At 43.8% G+C, this 22,917-nt stretch overlaps 1 protein-coding gene across 4 annotated transcripts in view; it reads right to left on the bottom strand.

Annotated features, from left to right (window-relative positions):
* PKP3 (plakophilin 3) overlaps nt 1–22,917 on the bottom strand; it is a 122,644-nt gene that overhangs the window by 29,209 nt on the left and 70,518 nt on the right. For all 4 annotated transcript variants that reach the window (XM_029582228.1, XM_029582229.1, XM_029582231.1 and 1 more), the window contains exons 7-8: nt 12,081–12,255; nt 4,279–4,396 (exon numbers count right to left, since the gene is read on the bottom strand). In XM_029582228.1, the coding sequence (XP_029438088.1) occupies nt 4,279–4,396; nt 12,081–12,255 (293 nt within the window). The remainder of the gene's footprint in view (nt 1–4,278; nt 4,397–12,080; nt 12,256–22,917) is intronic.

The following is a 22,917-nucleotide window of genomic DNA, read 5'->3' as shown; positions in this document are numbered from 1 at the left end:
AACAGTGCTCTCTGGTGACTACATTGTGGCTCTCGATGACTAGTCATCACTGCCATGCATTGGCTCCTCTGAGCTCCCTCTCCCTAGGGACTCCTCTGACTCATCTTTAGTGTTTGGGCACCCTACAGAGCCTTCCTCAAGACCTTCTGTAGCGCCAATCTCAGGCCTCCCTGCAGCATCCAGCTCAGGCTTTTCCCTGCTGCATTCTCCAGGCCTCTCAATATTGCCTCCTTCTGGACAGTCTATGTCACCCTCCCCAAGGCACACTCTCTCTGAGACCTCTGCCAGGGATCTCTGCAGGTCCACTCTCTTTAGGCCAGTCCTTTAAGCTTCCTCATGAGCTCTCGGACAATACAGTCATTGCAGGACCTGTATGGCTTCAGCCCCATTGCTGCTTCTTGTTCACTTTGGAGTGGAATCTCTTTGAAGGCTCAAGCGCCAGCCATAGAACTCCAATGGCTGCTGTGTTTCTTCAGTTTCCAGAAGCCCTACAACCTTGTCTAGCTCAATTTCAGGCAGGTTGGCAGTTTTTCTCAGTTCACTCACTACCCTAGGGATCTCTCTGGCGACTTGCCTTAGCTCTGCCACTTCTGTTGCAGTCTCCTGTAGTTCAGCAACCAGCTGTTGCCATTTAATTTTGTTTTCCTCTCTGGGCATCTATAGCATGCAGAATTGGCTTTGCCAGCCCCACTATCCTGCCTGGCCTTTCTGCTCCGTTCGCAGCAGTGTTCCTCTCCAGGACAGGGCAGACAGCTGGACTTGGTTAGCCGTGGCACTCTCTCTGCTTTCGGCTTTCCCCAGGATTTTGTATCGAGAATCTGGGACTTCAGTATACGTGCCTGTAGTTGCTTCTGCCCTTCTAGCAGGCTTTGAGGCAGCGTTTGCCAATTACCGCCTAACATGCTCCCACTCTGCAGTGGCACTGCAGTATACCTTCTAGTTCCAAACCAGGTTTTCTGGAGTACTGCTCGAACCTCTGGCAGCAGCACTTGCCAGCATTTTCGCTTTCACTCTGGGCCACATCCTGCTCCAGAAACAGTGCTCAACTGTTTTTTTTCTCTCTCTCTCTCTTTCTTTTGAAAGGGAAAAAAAGGTAAAAAAAAAAAAAAAAATACTGCCTTACCAGTGCTAACTATACCATGTAGTACAAGACCTAAACTCCAGACACAGCTTACCTCTTTAGACCTCAGAACAGCCCTAAGCTTGACTACCTTCCAGGCCCCACAGACCACTCACTAATTTAAAGGCAGTTTCAGGTTGTTGTTGTTTTTCTCTTTACTTGCATGCTCCTCTATGAGCCAACAAACCTCTATCTGCCAGTGCTCTTGTACTTAGGTGCAGAGCCCTGCTCTGCTTCGGTGTGCTCTCTGAGCCACACCCTTTTTCTTCCAACTTCCAGTGTTCTTGTGCATGGTTTAAGAACAGTGGCTTAAACCTTCCCTCTGGAAATTTGGGTTTTTCTCTGTGTGAGGCTTAGAGAAAAAAAATCCCCGACTTGATAGGCATTAGGGATGTGAATCGGGCTTTGGACAATTGAAAATATCGTCAATATTTTCAAAATAGTCAGAAATCAGGGGCTCCCCAAAATGATAGGAAAACCCCACGATATTGATCGTGGGGAAGGGCGGGAAAAATGGCACACAAAAATAACCCCTAAACCCACCCCGACCCTTTAAAACTAACCCCTTAGCTTCCCCCACCCTCCCGACGCCCCCAAAAACTTTTTACAGGTACCTGGTGGTCCAGTGGGGGTCCCGGGAGCGATCTCCCGCTCCGGGCCATCGGCTGCCACTAATCAAAATGGCGCCGATGGCCCTTTGCCCTTACCATGTGACAGGGTATCCGTGCCATTGGCCGAACCCTGTCACATGGTAGGAGCACTGAATGGCCGGCGCCATCTTGTGCTCCTACCATGTGACAGGGGCTGACCAAAGGCACCGGTAGCCACTGTGACATAGTAAGGGCAAAGGCTATCGGCGCCATTTTGATTACTGGCAGCCGATGGCCTGAGTGCAGGAGATCGCTCTTGGACCCCCGCTGGACCACCAGGGGCTTTTGGCAAGTCTTGGGGGACCCTCCTGACCCCCACAAGACTTGCCAAAGGTCCAGCGGGGGTCCAGAAGCAACCTCCTGCACTCGGACCGCTGGCTGCCAGTAATCAAAATGGTTACTTAGTTTTTGGGTACTTTTTTTGGGTACTTGCCAGGTTCTTATGGCCTGGATTGGCCACTGTTGGAAACAGGATGCTGGGCTTGATGGACCCTTGGTCTGACCCAGTATGGTATGTTCTTATTTATTTTTTTTTTATTGACCTGTATTTCTGTTGGATCAGTCCTTTCTGAATAGGGCCCTAAGGAAGAATTCAGCCAGCCACATGGCAGAAATTTCTTAACATACTTGCTGGAAAACCTACAGAGTCTGTCCATCTCACCTCTCATCCTCCCTTCCCCAAAACAAACTGCCAACAACCTGACACCCAGAAACTGACAAACAGATCAGCGTTTCAAGAGAACCCAACCAAGAACATGAACTGCACTCTTAAGACTAGATGAATGCAAAATATGAAATGAATATTTTGTGTTGGATATCCTGCACTTAGGGACTCGAATTACCAACCACTGGCCTAACCCAGGAAAAAGCAATTTCATCCAGTCTGACTGCATATTATTTCTGCATCAGAAAAGAAGAATCTGAAAAGATGTGTGCGCTCGAAAAATACAAAGCATGGACAATCCATTAATCTACAAACCATGTCCCCCTATTGATATTTACATTTCCCCAAGGAAACTGGTTAAGAGTTCACAGAATGAATGTTCAGCCATATCTGATCCAAGCGTGAGGTTAGTAAAAGTGTGAGTCTCTCTCCACTTCAGATAGATTTTTTAAAAGATGATTGAACTATGAATATATACGAAAGATGTACAAACAGATAGTAGCCACTAGGGCTGAAGCCTTGATGACTGGCGCTGCTGCTTACATGTATCAAACTTCTGCTAATTCAACTCTTCTTTGTATCTGTTACCCTGTCCCCAATACATGCACCCATTTTTTTCCAGCAAAAGCAAGAAATGAAACAAATGTGAAATTAAGTAATGCTCTTAATTGATATTTCCAGCTATTATAAGCTTCTGACTGAGCTACCTGGCTGAAGTACAGGGTGTTAATGACCTAGTACTAGTAATCTCACTGTGCACATAATCTATTTATGTAAATATGTCATCATTGTGGACTCTGCTGGCTCATTCCTTAGTGAGATTGGGGATTGAGTTCAGCAGAGTATGAGGGGTTTAATAATATTGTTATTAATATTTTGTAGATTGTATATCATGAATCTGTATTTTATGTGTTACTGGAAATGTAATACACTTTGTTTTAGCATAATGAATTTTTTTAAATGTGTCTTGCTTTGTATTTTTCTAAATTGTATTCTGTATTTTATGAAATATATTGTTATAAATCACCTTGGGCAATCTGTAAGGAATGTAAAGGCCGGATATTAAGTATAAATAGAAACAGACAATGCCCTGTTTCACTGAATGTTTGTTTAAAGTTTTCTTCCTTAAATATACCAGGTAAAACCCCAGAATACACATTTTTGCTTAAACAGTAATAATCCCTACTAGGCAGCAGGACATTATCTGTTTATTACTTTTTTGGGTTCAGGACTATGGCAAAGGCATCAACTGGCAGTTAAAAACTGATAACGACGACAAGACAGGAATCTTCCCTCAGCAGAAAGGAATGATAGAAGAAAACAGAGGTTGCAGTTCCTCAACCAAATGCATCTGCCGAGGTTCAACTTCCGAAACCCACCAGGAACTGCTCTAACCCCTAAAGCAGCTATTTCAGATCACATCCAACAAAAGGCACCCACCTCTGCTCTCACTCATTTTGGGTCAGGCTGGTTAGCTCTAGTTTTGATGCTTCTGTCCCTTAAAAGCAAATCTTCTCCTATAGCCCTTAGGCAATTAGATGGTTGATAATAGTTGATATCCTTTTTACTGACATTAAGACGCATGATGGTACAATGGAGGGGGAACCTGCAGATCAAAGTTTATAGGAGAAGAAACTGGGCTTCCCTATGACAGTCATTGCATGACATGGAAAGTTGTGACTCAGCTAAACCTTAACGCACTCCAGATGGAGCCTAGAATTCAGTAAATAGCAAAATGTTATCTACAGGCTGATATCCAAAGTCATTCTCCGTATATATTCTAGGGCTCTCGGAGCAGACAATACAAGACCAATAGATGCCCTTTTCTGGAAGGTCAGACTCACCTTGTCTTCTGATTTCCCAGCCTCCAGAGCACGGTTTATGTAGGAAACCATGGCATCCACCAGCCCGTGGCACTCGCGCATCTTCTGCCGGGTCTGTTCACTAGCTGAGCTGAGATTTCTGCACGAGAGCCCAACACAGAGATTTCAACTCCCTGATAACAAGACATTATGAACTTTTATCCTAATCGAGAACTCCAAAAGCTTCTGTCCTACCCAGCTTTTTTTACTGATTTATTGCTGGTTTGTTTGGGGGTTTTTTGGGTAAGTGGAGAAATAATGAATTCTGATGCATTTCATCTGGGCTTTTCCTACCCCCAAGGGTGTGCAAATGTGGTTCTCATGAGACACAAATTGGTCTGGTTTTCAGGCTATCTATAGCTATATTGCACAACTTCAAGAATTTTTTTTTACTAATTTCAAACAAGTTTTTCAAATGAAAATGCTTTTATTAAATTACTTATAAATATATTGCACCTGCTATTAGACCATCACCCCTAATAAAAACCATACATACTTCAGTTATACCAATCATACTGCATCCCACTTAAAAAATCAGCACCCTCGCACCCTATTGTAACAACAGTGCTCTTCTAGTTTTCTATGCTTAATAATTCTCGATAATCCTCTCATGTTATTAGGATAAACAACACCATTGTAAGAATAGCTTTAAGTTGTTGCTCAGTGGTATATGTATACGAGAGTATCTTCATCAATTTCTTTTGGTGAATGTGGAAAAACCTATTACAAATATCACTGAAGCTATAACATATCAAACATATTAAAACCACATCAACAATTGCTTATTGTTGTATTCTACACACCATGTGTACTGTGAGCTCAACACACTGATCATTCATTCATCCATCCAAAAACTTCATTCATCTATTAAAATGTATATTGTCCCTCTAAATAAATCTTTTATTACGCTCTCATGTTACACACGTAGATATAATACAATGGTAACATGAGATTGTAATAAGAGATTTATTTACAGGGATAATACCGTATATATTTATAATGATCATTCAAAATCCACCAACTGGAAGTCAATTTAATGCCAAAGTTCATATTAATATATTACATTACATTTTGAATGATATTATTCACTTATTTATTTGAAAGGCCTCCTTTCCCTTAAGCTGTGGTCCAACCACACTGCCTTTTTGACCCTGGTCAGAGTTGTACAGTATTGCAGTTTTTGACTTTTGACAGACTTCCCACTTCCTGTCCTTTACCCTCCTTGGAGACAGAACTAGGTGTTCTGTTCCAGCCCACAGCTGTCAATAAAGCCATGCAATGCTCCTGAAGGCTCTGCAGGAATTTCATCTCCTGGGTGTCTGGAAGAAAACCTGCTGATGTCTGGGGAATCTTGGTGCAGGGGACGTGCTTTAGTCTGGCCTGCATTCTTCAGGAAGTCGCACTGGCCAACGGCAATATAAAAATACAAACACTGATAGCAGGGCTCATCTGGTGCGCCCATTCTCCTCCTCACTGCCATGCCCCTGGGCACAAGAAGCAAAGTCCACATCAGGATTACAAAATTAAAGTCCCACCCATGACATTCTCTCCTCCAACCTTGCCCCTTTTTGGACAGCTGTGAACAACACAGGTGCTCTCACCCACAGAGGAGGGTGGGCAATCTCCAGTGAGGCTGTTTACCTGCAGGAAAAGCTTTGAAAATTGCCCTCCCCATGTGTGGTATTTCCAGAAAAATAAAAGCATTAAGCAAAACCATTGCAGTCCTTTTTAGGTTTTATTTGCTGTGTTCATTCATTTGCTGACTGTATTTTGCAAGCTTCTTGGATCTAATGACGACATCCATTACACCCCTCCTATAGAAACATAGAAACAGAAATGACGGCAGAAAAAGACCAATTGGCCCATCCAGTCTGCCAAGCAAGCTCCCACACTTATTTTCCCATAGTTATCTGTTTCACCGACCACCAAGTTCAGGGCCCTTGTTGGTAACTGATTCAAATTTCCTGCCACCCCCTGCCATTAATGCAGAGAGTAAATGTTGGAGTTGCATCAAAGGTGAACTTAATGGTTACGGGTAGTAACCGCCGCATCAAGCAAGTTACCCCAATGCTTATTTACCCAGACTGCACAGATCCATGCCTTGTTGGATGTTGTCTGAATGTAAATCCTCTTTTCCACATTTCTCCCTGCCGTTGAAGCAGAGATCAATGCTGTTTATGCATTCAAAGTGAAGTATCAGGCTTAAATGGTTTAGGGTAGTATCCGCCGCAATAAGCAAGCTACCCCCATGCTTATTTGTTTACCCAGAATGTGTAGTTCAGTCCTTGTTGGTTGCTGTCTGAATGCAAATCCTCTTTTCCACATTTCCCCTTGCCGTTGAAGCAGAGAGCAATGTTGGAGTTGCATTAAACGTGTGAAGGCTTTTTGAATAAGGGTAGTAATCACCAGTAATAAGGGTGGAAATTACGCCTCCATTCCAGCAAGCCACCCCCATGGCTCTTCTCTTCATTCCCATCTTCTAGCCTTTATGGATGTACAGTGTTTATCCCATGCCCCTTTGAAATCCTTCACAGTTTTAGTCTTCACCACTTCCTCCAGAAGGGCATTCCAGGCATCCACCACCCTCTCCGTGAAGAAATACTTCCTGACATTGGTTCTGAGTCTTCCGCCCTGGAGTTTCAAATCGTGACCCCTAGTCCTACTGATTTTTTCCAATGGAAAAAGGTTTGTTGTTGACCAAGGATCATTAAAACCTTTCAAGTATCTGAAAGTCTGTATCATATCACCCCTGCTCCTCCTCTCCTCCAGGGTATACATATTTAGGTTATTCAATCTCTCCTCATAAGTAATTTTATGAAGATCATCCACCTTTTTGGTCGCCCTTCTCTGGACCGCCTCCATCTTGTTTCTGTCCCTTTGGAGATATGGTCTCCAGAACTTAACACAGTACTCCAGGTGAGGCCTCACCAAGGCCCTGTAGAAGGGGATCATCACTTTATTTATTTTATTTATTTATTTATTATTTTTATTATACCGAGTTTCATGATAGGAATCACATCAACCCGGTTTACAATTAACAATGTGAGTAAAGGCAGAGAGTAACATAGTAAAACATTTCCCAATTCAACGTCACATATAGAATGAAACTTAACAGATATATTAACAATATTTAGGATGTGAGAAAGTTACAAAAAAGTTACAAAAAAGTTACAAAAAAGTTACAAAAAACTATCTAGTAAGACAACTTCCTTTGTCTTACTAGATATTCCTCTCTCTATGCAGCCCAGCATTCTTCTGGCTTTAGCTATCGCCTTGTCACATTGTTTCACCAACTTCAGATCATTAGACACTATCACCCCAAGGTCTATCTCCTGCTCCGTGCACATCGGCCCTTCACCCCCCATCGAATACAGTTCTTTCGGATTTCCACATCCCATATGCATGACTCTGCACTTCTTGGCATTGAATCTCAGCTGCCATATCTTCGACCACTCTTCTAGCTTCCTTAAATCCCATCTCATTCTCTCCATTCCTTCCGGCATGTCCACTCTGTTGCAGATCTTAGTATCATCCGCAAAAAGGCAAACCTTATCTTCTATCACATCCGCAATGTCACTCACAAAGATATTGAGAACAGGACCGGTCCCAACACCGCTCCTTGCAGCACTCCACTTAACACCGCTCTCTCTTCAGAGTAAGTTCCATTTACCATCACACATTGTCTTCTGTCCGTCAACCAGTTTGCAATCTAGGCCACCACCTCAGCACTCACTCCTGTTTCTCATTTTACTCACAAGCCTGTTGTGCGGGACCGTATCAAACGCTTTGATGAAATCCAAGTAGATGACATTGAGCGCTCTTCCTCGATCCAATTCCCTAGTCACCTAATCAAAAAAGTCAATCAGATTTGTCTGACAGGACCTTCCCCTGGTGAATCCATGCTGCCTCTGGTCCAGCAATTCTTCTGATTGTAGATAGTTCACTATCCTTTCTTTCAGCAGCGACTCCATTACTTTTCCCACCACGCGTTTCTCACCACCATTACTATCTCCCCACCTTACATCAATAATGCAATCAAAGTGCATGTAGGAATCACTGTACAAGATCCAAATTCCGTAGAAAGAAGAAGAAAATTATGCTGACCCGGTAGCAGCACAGTGCACTACCATGTGGAGGGGGGAGGGAGTCTTAGCCATCACTGGCCAGACAGAGGGTACAGGATCTGGGGAGGGGACGTGTTATAAAAATAGGGGAACCCTCCTGGTAGTTGCAAATGAAAGCTCATGAAACTATAGCCCAATAATGGCCAGTTCTGATTTCGCTCAAAGCCCAAAGGAGCAGGAGTTCACTGCCAGGCCAAAACCAGAATGTAATAAAGAAATCTCACTTTGCAATTCAGCCCTACTGTATGCTTCACTGTTTGGAAAGAGATGCCTCATAGCTTCTTGAATGCCAGCGCAATTTCTATTACCACCACCTAGACAGAGAAGTAGGTTCTATGTAACTACCACCTTTGACGTACAACTCCCGATATTAATGTTCAATTACTGTCAATTTTAATTTGCATGGACCGGGTTGCCAATGCATGAAAATTTATCTCGGGCGTATTCATTGTGCATACCCTGAAAACCAGACTGGCTGTGGAGTCAGCAGGACAAGCTTGCGAAGCCCTGGTTTAGTTGTTTTTATTAATCTTCCCTACCTTGAGCTGATGCAGAAAAGGAGCGCTACAAGTACAGCTTTTGATAGCTTGATCAATTCATTCTATCATTACTCCTGGGGGAATTCTGTGCCAAAATATTTAAAATTCTGCACACAAAACATACATTTCTGCAAAATTCTGCAAACTTTATATTGGTCAAAATAACACAATTTACATGACAGTCTATAAGTAATTATACTTTAAATCAATACAGAAAAAAGTTATTATTTAAAGATGCAAAATGTTAAATATTTTGAGAAGAATTGCCCTATAAATTCACTGTAAGAGTGTCCCTTCCACTCATTCTCCCTACTCCCCTGGCCACTTTGCACTCAGGCCCCAACTCCTCCACCTGCCAGTGTCTCTCCCCTCCACCTCTAGGCTCAACCCCTTCCACTCTATCGCCACTCCCAGAGTTTGACCCCGTTCTCAGTACTGCCCTTTACACAGGCTCCCTCTGTCCCTCTCTCTCTCACACACATGCTCTCCCTCTCTCTAGTGCACATACACACACCCTCATACAGGCTCCCTCACTCTCTCGCACACACACATCCCCTCATACAGGGTCCCTCTCTCTTGCATACACACCCACACAAGCTCCCTTTCTCTCTCACGCATACACCCTCACACAGGCTACCTATCTCTCTCTCTCACTCACCCCTTCACACATTCGCGGCATGCCGGGGTCTCCTCTACCATTTGCTGCGCAGAATTTGGCAATTCTGCGCAGGGGGGAATTTGCACAAATTCTGCGTTCGCAGTAACGCAGAATTCCCTCCCCTCCAGGTATTAAGACAGGTACTAACCAAGAGCCTCTTACCAGTGACCTTGAGAGATGAGTCATTCCCGAAGGCAGGGAGGGTAAACTAAACTCCAGTCCTTGTGTGCCATGGGTAATACTGACTTTCATTAGATATATCTGCATAAATTTGCTCCAAGACTCAGGTTAATTTGTGTCATTTGTCCTGAAAATTAGATCTGTTTGTGACTCTCAAGGATCACAATTGGCTATCCCTGCTGCAGGGCATGGAGATTTTTCAGAAGGCACAAGTGCTACTCAAAATGTAAATACAAAATGATGCTCACCTTCTTACACTCTCAGGTAAGTCTCCAGTAGGGAAGTGCATGGCTGATATTTTCTTTTCTTTCAATTTTGGTCTATTTTTGGCACAAATTTCATTTTGAGGGTTTTCATTTTTTGTTATGTTTTGATTTTATTCATTTTGGAAATTACTGTGTTCTATTTGCAAATAGTGCACACTGTTTTCAGAAACAAAAAACATTTTCAGGGTTTTCAAAGCCATTTCATTTGGGGTTTAATGAGATGAAAATGGCTATTGTGGGTTTGGATTACCATTTGTTTTTAAAGAACTGTATATCCCTAGTTTCCAGGATCCAGCTGTTTCTAAAAACTCAGGTGAATTGCAGGGGACCTCTTTAAAGAAACAGGACCTCCAATTAGGACAGCCCTTGCTACAGTAAAGTAGAAAAGTATAGGAGCCACTTCAACCTGAAGTAACTGGGAGCTGAGAAAATGTCCATCCTCTTGGTCTCTCATCCCAACTCTGCCCACTAACTGAATGTTTCTGAAGAGGCATCTGCATGGTGCTCAAAGACCTGATAGGAAGGTTTTGCTTCTATAACGGTGTCACCAGAGTGCCTTTACTACATATATCAGAGCCTTCACAGACTCTGGATGTGTGATGTCAGAGAAAGCAGGAGTGTACATAACTCATTAGCCTACTTTGCTTGTGGTTCAGTTTCTTCAGTCTCCTGCCCTGAGAGGGTAGCTGGGATCCAAGGGTTGGATTCCCAGACCCTAGGTCCTGAAATATCTCTACCTCTAGCATAGCAGAGCAGGCCTCTCCTCAGTGCTGCACTGTCCTATCCCTATGGGGCTCGGACCACTTCTCTGAGGACCACCAGAGGCAGGGGCACGCACAGAAAGTGGCTGGCGCAAGACATGCCCATGCACACACAACCATTACTATGCATGCGCAGGCCACGGGTGCATCTTGAGTCAGCCTCACACTCTCTTGGCGCATACTGCTGTTTCTGTTCGCTCATGGACATGTCAACTCATGCAAAGGCAGGGGCAGTATGTGTTCCACGCATGCCTCATGCATGCGCACATCTATTGCACCAAAACAGACAGACATCACCCACACCCAAACTGCTTTTTGTATATAGGGAAAGATGTTCTAATAGATCTAGGGCATTTTGTGGAGTAGTCTGAAAAATCTGAAATGATCTACCTGCTAAATTGCACCACATAGAGGATTATATGTCCTTCTGAAGTATTCTGAAGTCTGTGTTATTTCATAAGGCTTTTGATTAATTTTGTTTTTGTATTAGTTTCAGGTTGTAGATCTGGTTGTTGATTTCATTTTGTTGGTGTTACATTTATGTGTTATTTTTTATTATAATGTATTTATGCTATGCATTTTCATCGTAACTCGCTAAGTGCATTCATTTGTTTGACATGTAAGAAATGGAATTAAATAAATGCATAAATCTCATGGTTCTCCTTTACTGTAGTATGGACCTCCCTCATGCCATGAGTAGAAGACACTGATGCCTCAATGAATGATTAGTACTACATACCATATTTACTACTAAAATATTACACAGTACATGAACATAAAGTGGGGGCAACTTTACTATAAAGGTATCGGCTCTCCCAAGGGAGCTAAAAAGAGGCCTCTTCTTAATTTAACCATTAGAAGCCCCTTCTCCTAAATTAAAAAAAAAAGCTGAAGCCCACTTTTCATCAATAGTAAATCCTAGTCAATGTACCCTGGAAGCTAAGAGAATCCATGCCTGCATTCTAAGTGCTGGAGTGCTATAGCCATCTCACAGGCTGAACTGAGCAAGGTGGACAGGACCTGCACACATCCCATTGCAGCTTTCAGGGAACATTGTCTCTAGCGTCTACTTCTGGTGATAAGTCATGAGGGAATCATGAACCCTGCACAAAAATTAGCTTCCATGGTTGAAAATACCCAACTTCAGAACTCTTTGATTAGACTCTAGAACCCTTTTTTTCAGTGTTCAGCACCCAGGGAGAAGAAAGACAGGCTTCAGTATTTTGCAAACATCCAAGGAGGAGCTTTAAAGGTACCTAAGGAATCCAGTAGCATTATAGAAGATCTCCGATTCAGAGGCATTTTGCTGAATGATAGCGGAGTTCCCTGACCCAGACAGTGGAGTTAGAATCCGATCTGTAAGTTGCTCCAGAGTATCCCGAGCTAAGCGATCCTTCAGATTGTCACTGGAGGAAAGATTCCACAGAATTCCTGGAAGAGAAGAACAGAGGGAAATCAATACTGGGAAAGGCACATCCAAGCAGCATGGAAATACTTGAGATCAGAAATAGTTATAATACCTAGAAAATTGTCCCTTTTAACTATTAAATAGGTAGTGGTAGAGTGTATGTACCAGTGGGAGGTACAATCTGAGATGGCAACAGGCAGCAAGTAAAGTGCACTTCAAACAAATGGTGTGGTTTGTTGGGTTGTAGCTATTCAGTTGAGCAAGAGATCAGACCTGGATTGCTTTATATTTAATTTGATAATGTCTCTTTATCTTAATATTACAGTATATTCACTCTGTCTCCTTTTTTTCTTCTCTCTCTCTCTCTTTCTAATTGTTCTAGCTTCTCTTTTATTTGCCTTTTACTACTCTTCTTCATTCTGATTTTGTTGTCACCATTGTCTGTGTTCTTTTCAACTTTACCCTAAAGCAGGGCTTTCCAAGCCTGTCCTGGGGACCCCACAGCCAGCTGGGTTTTCAGAAGATCCACCATGAATATGCATGAGATAGATTTGTATATTTATTTATTTATTTATTTATTTAAAATTTTTATATACCGACATTCATCCAGGATATCATATCGGTTCACATTGTAACGCAAAAACAAACGCACGGCATGGCGCTTTACATTGAACAGTAAAAACATGATAACAAGGCATTAACGAGAGGGGGAACAATAACATGGGAAGTTTTGCAATAAAATTATAAACAAAGTTTGCAATTATATACATATGTACAAAAGAAAGAAAACTATGAGGTTAATTTTAATCAGGCTAGGAGATAAGATGGGGAAGAGAAGGGAGGAGAGCGAGGAAAGAGGAGGGGCAGAGAGAAAGAAAAGAAGGTGGTGGAGAAAAGGGGAGGGGAGAGAGGGGCGGTAGAATGGGAAACAGGGGAGGAATGGGGAGAGTGGGGACAGTGGTGAGGTATAGTGAAAAATTAAGTGTATGCTTTTGCAAAGAGCCAGGTCTTGAGCTTCCGCTTGAAGGATTTGAGGCATTCTTCTTGCCGTAGTTCAACAGGCATTTTGTTCCAGAGGGTCGGCCCGGCTATCGATAGTGCACGGGCTCTTGTGGAAGTGAGTTTATAGAGTTTAGGAGAGGGGATAGGCATGGTTGCGAGATGTGCTAGTCTGGTGGGCTTATTAGACTGGTGAAAACGGAAGGATTCATTGAACCAGTTCATTTCGGGATTGTATAGGGCTTTGTGGATGAGAGAGAGAGCCTTATATTGTATGCGGGAGGCTATTGGAAGCCAATGTAGGTCTTTTAGAACAGGTGTAATATGGTCATGTCTACGTAAATTGGTCAAGATCCGGGCTGTGGTGTTTTGTAAGATTTGAATGGGATGGATGGCATTGTTAGGTAGGCCGAGGAGTAGGGAATTGCAGTAGTCGGTTTTGGCGAAGATTGTGGTTTGGAGAACTGTACGGAAATCGGGGGGGATGTAATAAGGGTTTGAGTTTTTTTAGTGTATGGAGTTTAAAGAAGCCGTCTTTTAGAATGTTATTTATGAATTTCTTTAGTGTGACGTGACCATCAAGAATGATACCCAAATCACGGACTTGTTGAGCAAATTGGAACTGAGGAAGAGGGGGGAGGATCGGTTGGCTTTGGGGTGAGATGAGCATAATTTCAGTTTTTTTAGTATTAAGAGCAAGGTGGATGGAGGAAAGGAGATTGTTAATGGAATGGAGGGTTTCATTCCAGAAGTCCATGGTTTTTGATAGGGAGTCAGTGATGGGTATAAGCAGCTGAACATCATCAGCATATATGTAATGAGGGAGGTTTAGACTGGAGAGGAAGTAACAGAGGGGCAGAATGTAAATATTGAATAGGGTTGAGGATAGGGAGGATCCCTGAGGGACACCTCGGTTGAGGGGGATGGCCTTGGATACGTGATTTCCTAGCTGGATTTTGTAATCTCTATTACTAAGGTAGGAGTTGAACCAATTGTGGGCAACACCTGTAATACCGATTTCAGTTAGCCGCTGTAGGAGAATGGGATGGCTAACGGTGTCGAATGCGGAGGAGATGTCAAGGAAGGCAAGAATGTATGATTGCCCTTTCTCAAATCCTTTGATAATGTGGTCTGTCAGGGAAAGTAAAAGAGTTTCAGTGCTATGAGATTTTCGAAAACTGTATTGTGCAGAGGCCAGGATATGATTTTCTTCTAGGTATTCTGTGAGCTGCTTGTTGACAGTTTTTTCAAGTAGTTTAGAGATGAATGGAAGATTGGATATGGGGCGATAATTAGCTGGATCAGAAGGGTCAAGTTTGGGCTTCTTTAGAATAGGTTTGACTATTGCCTGCTTCAGGGGGAGCGGCACCTGTCCAGAGCTAATGGATAGGTTGATGATTTTTGTTAAAGGTTTGGCAATGATGTTGGGTATTGTAAGAAGATGTTTAGTGGGTATGGTGTCAGATGGATGGGTGGAAGGTTTGGCTTTCTTGATAAAGGTTTCTATTTCTAATGATGAAGTGCAGTCTAGGGAGGAGAGGGCATTGGTGTAATTACTGGTTTTTGTTTGATTGATGTCAGATTCGAAGTGGTTGGTAGGATTGGCAGAGGAAGAGAACTTGGATAGCAAATTATCCACTTTGGTTTGGAAGAATGTGGCAAGTTCTTCACATTTGGATTTGGCTACTACATCAGGGATGTGAGGGGTAGCTGTTTTAGTGAGAGAATTCACGTAATCGTATAATACTTTAGGGTTGTATTGGAATTGATGAATTTTGTTGGCATAGAAGTCTCGCTTTGTCTTGTTAAGTTTGTCACTATAGAGATTTAGGGAGGATTTAAATTGTGCCAGGTGCATTTGTGAGGGATCCTTGCGCCAGATCTTTTCAGATTTCCGAAGGAGTTGTTTGAGATTTTTTAACTCTTGGGAATACCATGGTTTCTTACTCTTGTTGTTTTGTGGGCAGACACTTTTGGATTGTAGGGGACAGTTGGTGTTGGCTATACTATTGGTGATGTCAAACCATGAGGTAAGCGCTGTGTCTGCATTTGTGAGCTCTAGGTGGTCAAGTTTGTTGGCGAGAGCCGATATAAGGTCGTCTCTTGTGCAATTTTTTCTGTAGTGAATGGTTATGTTTGTGTTGTCATGGCAGGTGGGTGTCTTAATGGAAAGAGAGGTTTCAATGAGGTGATGATCTGACCAGGGGATGGGTGTGTGGGAAGGGTGATCAGTTTGTATGAGGGCATTGGTGAATAGAAGGTCGAGGGTATGGCCCGCCTTGTGAGTAGGAAAATGGATAGATTGCTTATATCCTAAAGCATTTAGTGAATCAAGAAAAGCGTCACAAGAAGGGGTGCGAGGGGAGCTATCAACATGCAAGTTGAAATCTCCAAGTATGATGGCTGGAATGTCAATGGAGATATTCGTTGCAATGTATTCTATAAGGGTTGAGGGGTTGTTATGTAGGGTACCTGGGGGGGCGTATATGAGACATAATTGTAAAGAGGGGGATTTGAAAAGGCCTATTTCAATTTTCGGAGGGGGCGGAGTAGAGTGGAGAATCATGTTGAACTTTTTCTTTATGATTAAGAGTAAACCTCCTCCTTTCTTTTTTGGCCTGGGGATGGAGAAAGTATCATATGTTTCGGAAGGAAGCTGATTAAGGAGGACAGTGTCGGTATCCTTTAGCCAGGTCTCTGTTAAGGCACAAATATCTGGGTCTTGGTCGGAGAGTAGGTTGCAGAGAAGGGGTATCTTTTTGTTTAGAGATTGGACATTGAGGAGGACAAGAGATAGTGCAGTAAGACCAATAATTTGGGTAAGAGGGGGGGCGATCATGGAAGGGAGAATAGTTTTTATATGAGAGTGGTGTCGTGGGTATAGGGGGATGATGGGTCTGCGTTTGTTATAGTTAAGGATGGAGATCTGGTGCTGATGCATTTTTGTAGGATGGGGTGTTGGGAGGAGGTGTGAGAAAGGAAAGAAGGATGGGGTGTTGGGAGGAGGTGTGAGAAAGGGGTGAGAAAGGTGTGAGAAAGGAAAGAAGGAAACAAGAAAAAGAAAGGATAATGAGGGATAACTGGGTGATTAGTGCAGCTGAGTTGTGGTGATGGAGAGAAGCATAAAAATAGGTAAAAACTTCAATTTTGAGTACAGTGAGAGGAGCACAATAATAGGCAAAACACTTCACTTTTTGAGCACAGTGAGAGGAGCACAATGATAGGCAAAACACTTCAATTTTTTGAGGGCACAGACATCTGTGAAGGAACAGGTGGCAAGTTCATGCGTCGGGGGATATAGCCTAGAAAAGGAGGGCTCTTACCCCAACAGGAGGGTCACTTCCTTCTTTGACCCTTTGTTTTTGTCTGAGCAGCGATTTGGGAGGATGACCAAAGGCTAGTTCTCACCGAGTTGGTGGGCGAGAGGTAAACTGCAAAATTTGGGGTATGAGGAGTGAGGTCAGATTTATGGTGCCGTTCGAGAGGGCCGCTCGAAGGGGCGCTGAAAGGGGCAGGCCCCTTTGTCGCACTCCTTCGGCGCGTGACGCTAGGCGCGTGACGCCTGAACCTCAATGTATTTTCTAGTTTATCTCATGGTAGATAACCTGAAAACCCGACTGGCTGTGGGGTAGGGATGTGAATCGTTTTAGGACGATTAAAATTATCGTCCGATAATTTTAATATCGTCTTAAACCGTTATGGAACACAATACAATACAGATTCTAACGATTTATCGTTATAAATCGTTAGAATCGTGAGCCGGCACACTAAAACCCCCTAAAACCCACCCCCGACCCTTTAAATTAAATCCCCCACCCTCCCGAACCCCCCCCAAATAACTTAAATAACCTGCGGGTCCAGCGGCGGTCCGGAACGGCAGCGGTCCGGAACGGGCTCCTGCTCCTGCATCTTGTCGTCTTCGGCCGGCGCCATTTTCCAAAATGGCGCCGAAAAATGGCGGCGGCCATAGACGAAAAAGATTGGACGGCAGGAGGTCCTTCCGGACCCCCGCTGGACTTTTGGCAAGTCTCGTGGGGGTCAGGAGGCCCCCCACAAGCTGGCCAAAAGTTCCTGGAGGTCCAGCGGGGGTCAGGGAGCGATTTCCCGCCGCGAATCGTTTTCGTACGGAAAATGGCGCCGGCAGGAGATCGACTGCAGGAGGTCGTTCAGCGAGGGTTCCGGCGCCTCGCTGAACGACCTCCTGCAGTCGATCTCCTGCCGGCGCCATTTTCCGTACGAAAACGATTCGCGGCGATTTCCCGCCGCGAATCGTTTTCGTACGGAAAATGGCGCCGGCAGGAGATCGACTGCAGGAGGTCGTTCAGCGAGGGTTCCGGCGCCTCGCTGAACGACCTCCTGCAGTCGATCTCCTGCCGGCGCCATTTTCCGTATGGAAAATGGCGCCGGCCATACGCGTATGGCCGGCGCCATTTTCCGTACGAAAACGATTCGCGGCGGGAAATCGCTCCCTGACCCCCGCTGGACCTCCAGGAACTTTTGGCCAGCTTGTGGGGGGCCTCCTGACCCCCACGAGACTTGCCAAAAGTCCAGCGGGGGTCCGGAAGGACCTCCTGCCGTCCAATCTTTTTCGTCTATGGCCGCCGCCATTTTTCGGCGCCATTTTGGAAAATGGCGCCGGCCGAAGACGACAAGATGCAGGAGCAGGAGCCCGTTCCGGACCGCTGCCGTTCCGGACCGCCGCTGGACCCGCAGGTTATTTAAGTTATTTGATTTTTCGATTTTTCAACGATTTTTCACGATTTTTCACGATATTTTACCCCCCCAAACGGCAACAATACGATTCCCTCCCCCTCCCAGCCGAAATCGATCGTTAAGACGATCGAGGACACGATTCACATCCCTACGGGTCCCCTCTAGAGCTTTAAGTCTTTCTAGAAGAAAAATAAAACCCAGCCACAACTTCTGACATTTGTTTGTGCTTCTGCACAAGCCTGGGAGTCCCAGGGCAAGGTCTGTGAGCAAGTTCAGACTTTTCCCACAGTCCCACCCTTTGCCTTTTTTTTTTTGCAGAATTTTCCCTTAGATTTTCTCTCATATCATAACAGGGCTCAGGGGTGTTTAGAGAAGACAAAGTCTTTGCGGATAAACTAAACAAATTCTTTGCTTCGGTATTTATTGAAAAGGATGTTGAGGAGATATTCACACTGGAACCATTCTTTGCAGATAATGAGTCATGCAAATTATTGTTAAACTAGAGGGTGAATTAGAGTAAACTGACAGGCTAACAGCAACAAATCACCAGGACCTGAAGGCATTCATCCCTGAGTTCTGAAAAACTTAAATATGAAACTGTCGATCTGTGCCTATTAATCTGTAAACTCTCATTAGAAAATCTGCAAATGTACGTGAAGACTGGAGGGTAGCCAATGCAACACCAATTTTTGAAAAGGGCTCAAAGGGTGATCCAGGAAACTACAAACCAGTAAACCTAACATAAATGCCCGTCAAAATGGAGGAAGCTAAGAAACTATAGTTATGAACAGAACTGCCGAGCATAGGGCCAGGCATGGCTTAATGGGAGAAAGCCAACATTAGCAAAGGGAAGTCATACCTTACCCATCTATTAGAATACCTAGTGCTAAATGTTTCTTAATATTACTTGTAAGATTGTTAATTCCTTAATTTTTAATACTTATTCTTAGTTTTGATGTCTCCACTGTTTTCTTGTTCAGTTCACTGTTAAATGTAATATGTTGTTGTAACTGTAAACCGGGGTGAAGGCTGATAGCTATACCTCGGTATAGAAAAAACCCTTAAATAAATAAATAAATAAATAAATTCCTTGAAGGTGTAAACAAACACGTGGATATGGGTGAGCCAGTTGATACAATGTATCTGGATTTTCAGAACGCATTTGATAAAGTCCCACAGGAGAGACTCTTCAGAAAATGACAAAATCAGGGGATAAGAGGCAATGTCCTATTGTGGATTGGTAACTAGTTAAAAGGAAACAGAGAGTAGGTCTAAATGGTCAGTTTTCCCAATGGAGAGACTTATGTGGCTAAGTGGCAGCCGCTGAACGTGGATGCATATTCAGTGGCCATGACTTAGCCAACTAAGCTATACTTATGCAGCTAAATAGCACTGAGTATTTTTTTGAATATTGACCTCTCTGAAACTAAGAGGGAGCAGATTTAAAATAAATTTAAAAAAGCATTTTTCAGGAAATGCACAATTAAGCTTTGGAACTTGTTGCCAGAAAATGTGGTTAAGGCTAGCAGTATAACCAAGTTTAAAAATGGTTTGGACATGTTTCTGGAGGACAAGTCCATACATAATTATATGCCAGCTAGACGTTGGTTTTTCCATTTCTTAATTCTTGGGGAGAGCAACATGAAACAGACTTTCACATTGGGATTTGCCAGGTACTTCCAGACTGGCCATTTTATGAGACACAATGCTGGGCTGGACGGACCATTGGTCTGACCCTGCCTGGCACGTCTTATGCTTTTATGTTATGAGGAGGACCCTACTATGTGCAAATACATCTCATTCATATTCGTTGTGGATATCTTGTAAACCAGACCCACTAGAGTGTTAATGTAAAGTAACACTGCTTTATGTCTTCTTTACCACTGGCCTTCTCTCCTACAATCAATAGTTTAACAAAATAACACTGTTTTGAGCATTTCAAATAGCACAGCAGCATGCAATTAAAAAAACTGTTAACAGGAACAGGGTTTGTGCAAAGAAAGCATCTATCATGAATATTTTCAGACAGGCAGCACAGTCCACAAGCTTCCACACGTTCTGAGCCACGACTTACATTTCTAAGCTGTAGAAAACACAACGACAAAGCCAGAGGTGGTTAGCACCAACGGATGGAAAGCAGAAGACACGGATATAACTCCTGGCTCTGACGTCTAGGCCCGAAGCTGCCTGAAACTAGAGAGCCTGCAAAAGTGGCCCCAAACCGCATTCACGGAAAGGAGATACCCGGATCAATGCTTGACAGCTTTTACAGGGGAGATTTAGGAGAGACAGGAGGGAGACCTTGTAATATATTTTCCCCTCTCCTGCCACCAAGCAAAGGCAGGAGGAAACTTTACAGAGTAAGCAGAAAACTGGTCAAATGGAACTGAGTTTTGTACAATACTGTTCCCAAGATACATACAGCACGTGGTATATGGGCAAGCTGCACCCTGGGATTTCCAAGAAAGTGGATCTATATCAGGCAGAAGCTGGGAAACCGTGGTGTCCTGGCATGAAGTAAAGCCATGGAAGGGAGGAAAGCAATGCATCGGAACCGATAAAATAAGCAGGAATGCAAGTGATAACAACTACTTATGGGAACGTCTACAACAAACTAGGAAATAATATTAATTTGTCCTCAAAACATTGCATACCAAAGCTTGCTTTTGACAAACTTTAGTCATGGCTGCCCAAAATAAAACCTGCCCCATATTTGTTCTAGCAGTGAAAATGCTATAACAAAACCTCGCTGTAACAAAGAAGTTTCTTGCATTCAGTCCGTTTGGTATAAAGAAGGATCACTATACCGGCAAGCAGAGACGTCTTTCATGTTCCCAAAGAATGTAAGATTAATGGAGAGGCCTCTCATTGGTTAAAATGACTGCAGAGCTGCAATAGTCCTTTCACTTATCTTCCGAGCGGGACAATCGCAGGTGAACCCTGCAGCAGATTGCTGTGTTTGCCTGCAACGGATTCTGACTATAGCCCCAGACTACAAGCGTCTTCCACTGAGAACATGGGCATTTCAACATTTTGAGTAAAAGAACATATGACTTGTGAACCTGGGGAAGGCCAGATGCCCATCACACCCAGCCTCCTGCCTCTGACCAAATGATTAGAGGAAGTGTATAAGAAAAAGGGCGTGTGTAAAGTGATCTCATCCCCTTCCAGTCCCCAGCTGTCATGGTTTAGGGAAGCACTGAACCTGATGGGGGAGGAGGAGATAGATCCATGACTGTTGTGAATAATAACCTATGATTGACCTAGTCTGTAAATTTGTCTATTCTCTGTTTGAACTCAGTTATATTATTTCCTTCCACAGTGTGATGTGGAAATAGGGTCCACACAAATTAACCACACATTAACCACACATTTTCTGGGAGCAGCCCAGCGCCTCAGTGGTAATGCTGCACACTGCCATGCAGGAAATCGGGGTTTTATTTCTTGAATGTGGTTTCTGCTCATTGGTCTAGCGAGGGCTGGGGATGCCGTGGAAGCAATATTCATGGTCCCTGGGCGAGGGGAGGCCCCAGTCATCACACAACAGTGGCCAGGTTTAAGGTGCACGCAAACTAGGTTCCCGGAGGCCGAGGATAGCTGTTCCACGAGCTGCGCTGAACTGCAAAAGCAGTCAAAATTGGGGCTGTGACTGAATGCTCATAACACTCAAGCCCCTAGTAGGGACCAGGAGGAAACTGCTGGGCCACAAAAATTACCAAGTGCATTTTCTACTTGTTTTTCAGCCTGCCCACCCACCCCCTTATAATTTTATGAGACAGAATGAAAGATGGCGCCCGTGTTATTTTCTCCTTACCATTCCTGATTTTATATATATATTGCACCATCGCGTCGCTTCAAGCTCAAGAGTTCTCACTCTTCCTGTGGCAAAGAGCCAGGTGGCAGCAGCAGCAGGAAAACCATTCCTTCCCAAGCAAGAAGAGATGTTTACTCCAGAGAATATCGATGTAATTTCCATTTCAAATTCCCTAGGAACAAGTTGCAGCAGGGGCAGCTCTGTGGGCATTCTAGCCCTCCCTCTCAGCTCTTGGCTCGTGGTTCTTTACAGATCCAGTACTGCAAAGTTACACCAAAACGTTCAAGCCATCTTGTCAAGTATCTCGGGCCCTTCCCATATTGATTCCATAACTTAAAACACATTGAATAGAACTAATTTTGGTCACAGGTTAAAAAGGTGAATGGAGCATTTATCGGTGCAGCAGGTGTGTGATTCTCCCAACCCAAATGAAGTGTGTTAAGGCACCGGCTTTCCTACGAACATAAGAACATGCCATACTGGGTCAGACCAAGGGTCCATCAAGCCCAGCATCCTGTTTCCAACAGTGGCCAATCCAGGCCATAAGAACCTGGCAAGTACCCAAAAACTAAGTCTATCCCATGTTACCGTTGCTAGTAATAGCAGTGGCTATTTTCTAAGTCAACTTAATTAATAGCAGGTAATGGACTTCTCCTCCAAGAACTTATCCAATCCTTTTTTTAAACACAGCTATACTAACTGCACTAACCACATCCTCTGGCAACAAATTCCAGAGTTTAATTGTGCATTGAGTGAAAAAGAACTTTCTCTGATTAGTTTTAAATGTGCCCCATGCTAACTTCAGGGAGTGTCCCCTAGTCTTTCTATTATCCGAAAGCATAAATAACCGATTCCCATCTACCCATTCTAGACCTCTCATGATTTTAAACACCTCTATCATATCCCCCCTCAGCCATCTCTTCTCCAAGCTGAACAATCCTAACCTCTTTAGTCTTTCCTCATAGGGGAGCTGTTCCATTCCCCTTATTTTGGTAGCCCTTCTCTGTACCTTCTCTATCGCAATTATATCTTTTTTGAGATGCGGCAACCAGAATTTTCCTGGAGCCATTTTGGCCACATTAAACTCTCCCACAATGGTGAGGAGCCCTCCTTGCAGTGACAGATATAGAGGTAGCAGTCATAGTGGCTCAGATCCAAG

Source organism: Rhinatrema bivittatum, chromosome 17 (genome assembly GCF_901001135.1).
Source record: "Rhinatrema bivittatum chromosome 17, aRhiBiv1.1, whole genome shotgun sequence".
NCBI lineage: Eukaryota > Metazoa > Chordata > Amphibia > Gymnophiona > Rhinatrematidae > Rhinatrema > Rhinatrema bivittatum.
Note: the sequence above shows the minus strand (reverse complement) of the source record. Positions and strands in the feature narration are given on the sequence as shown.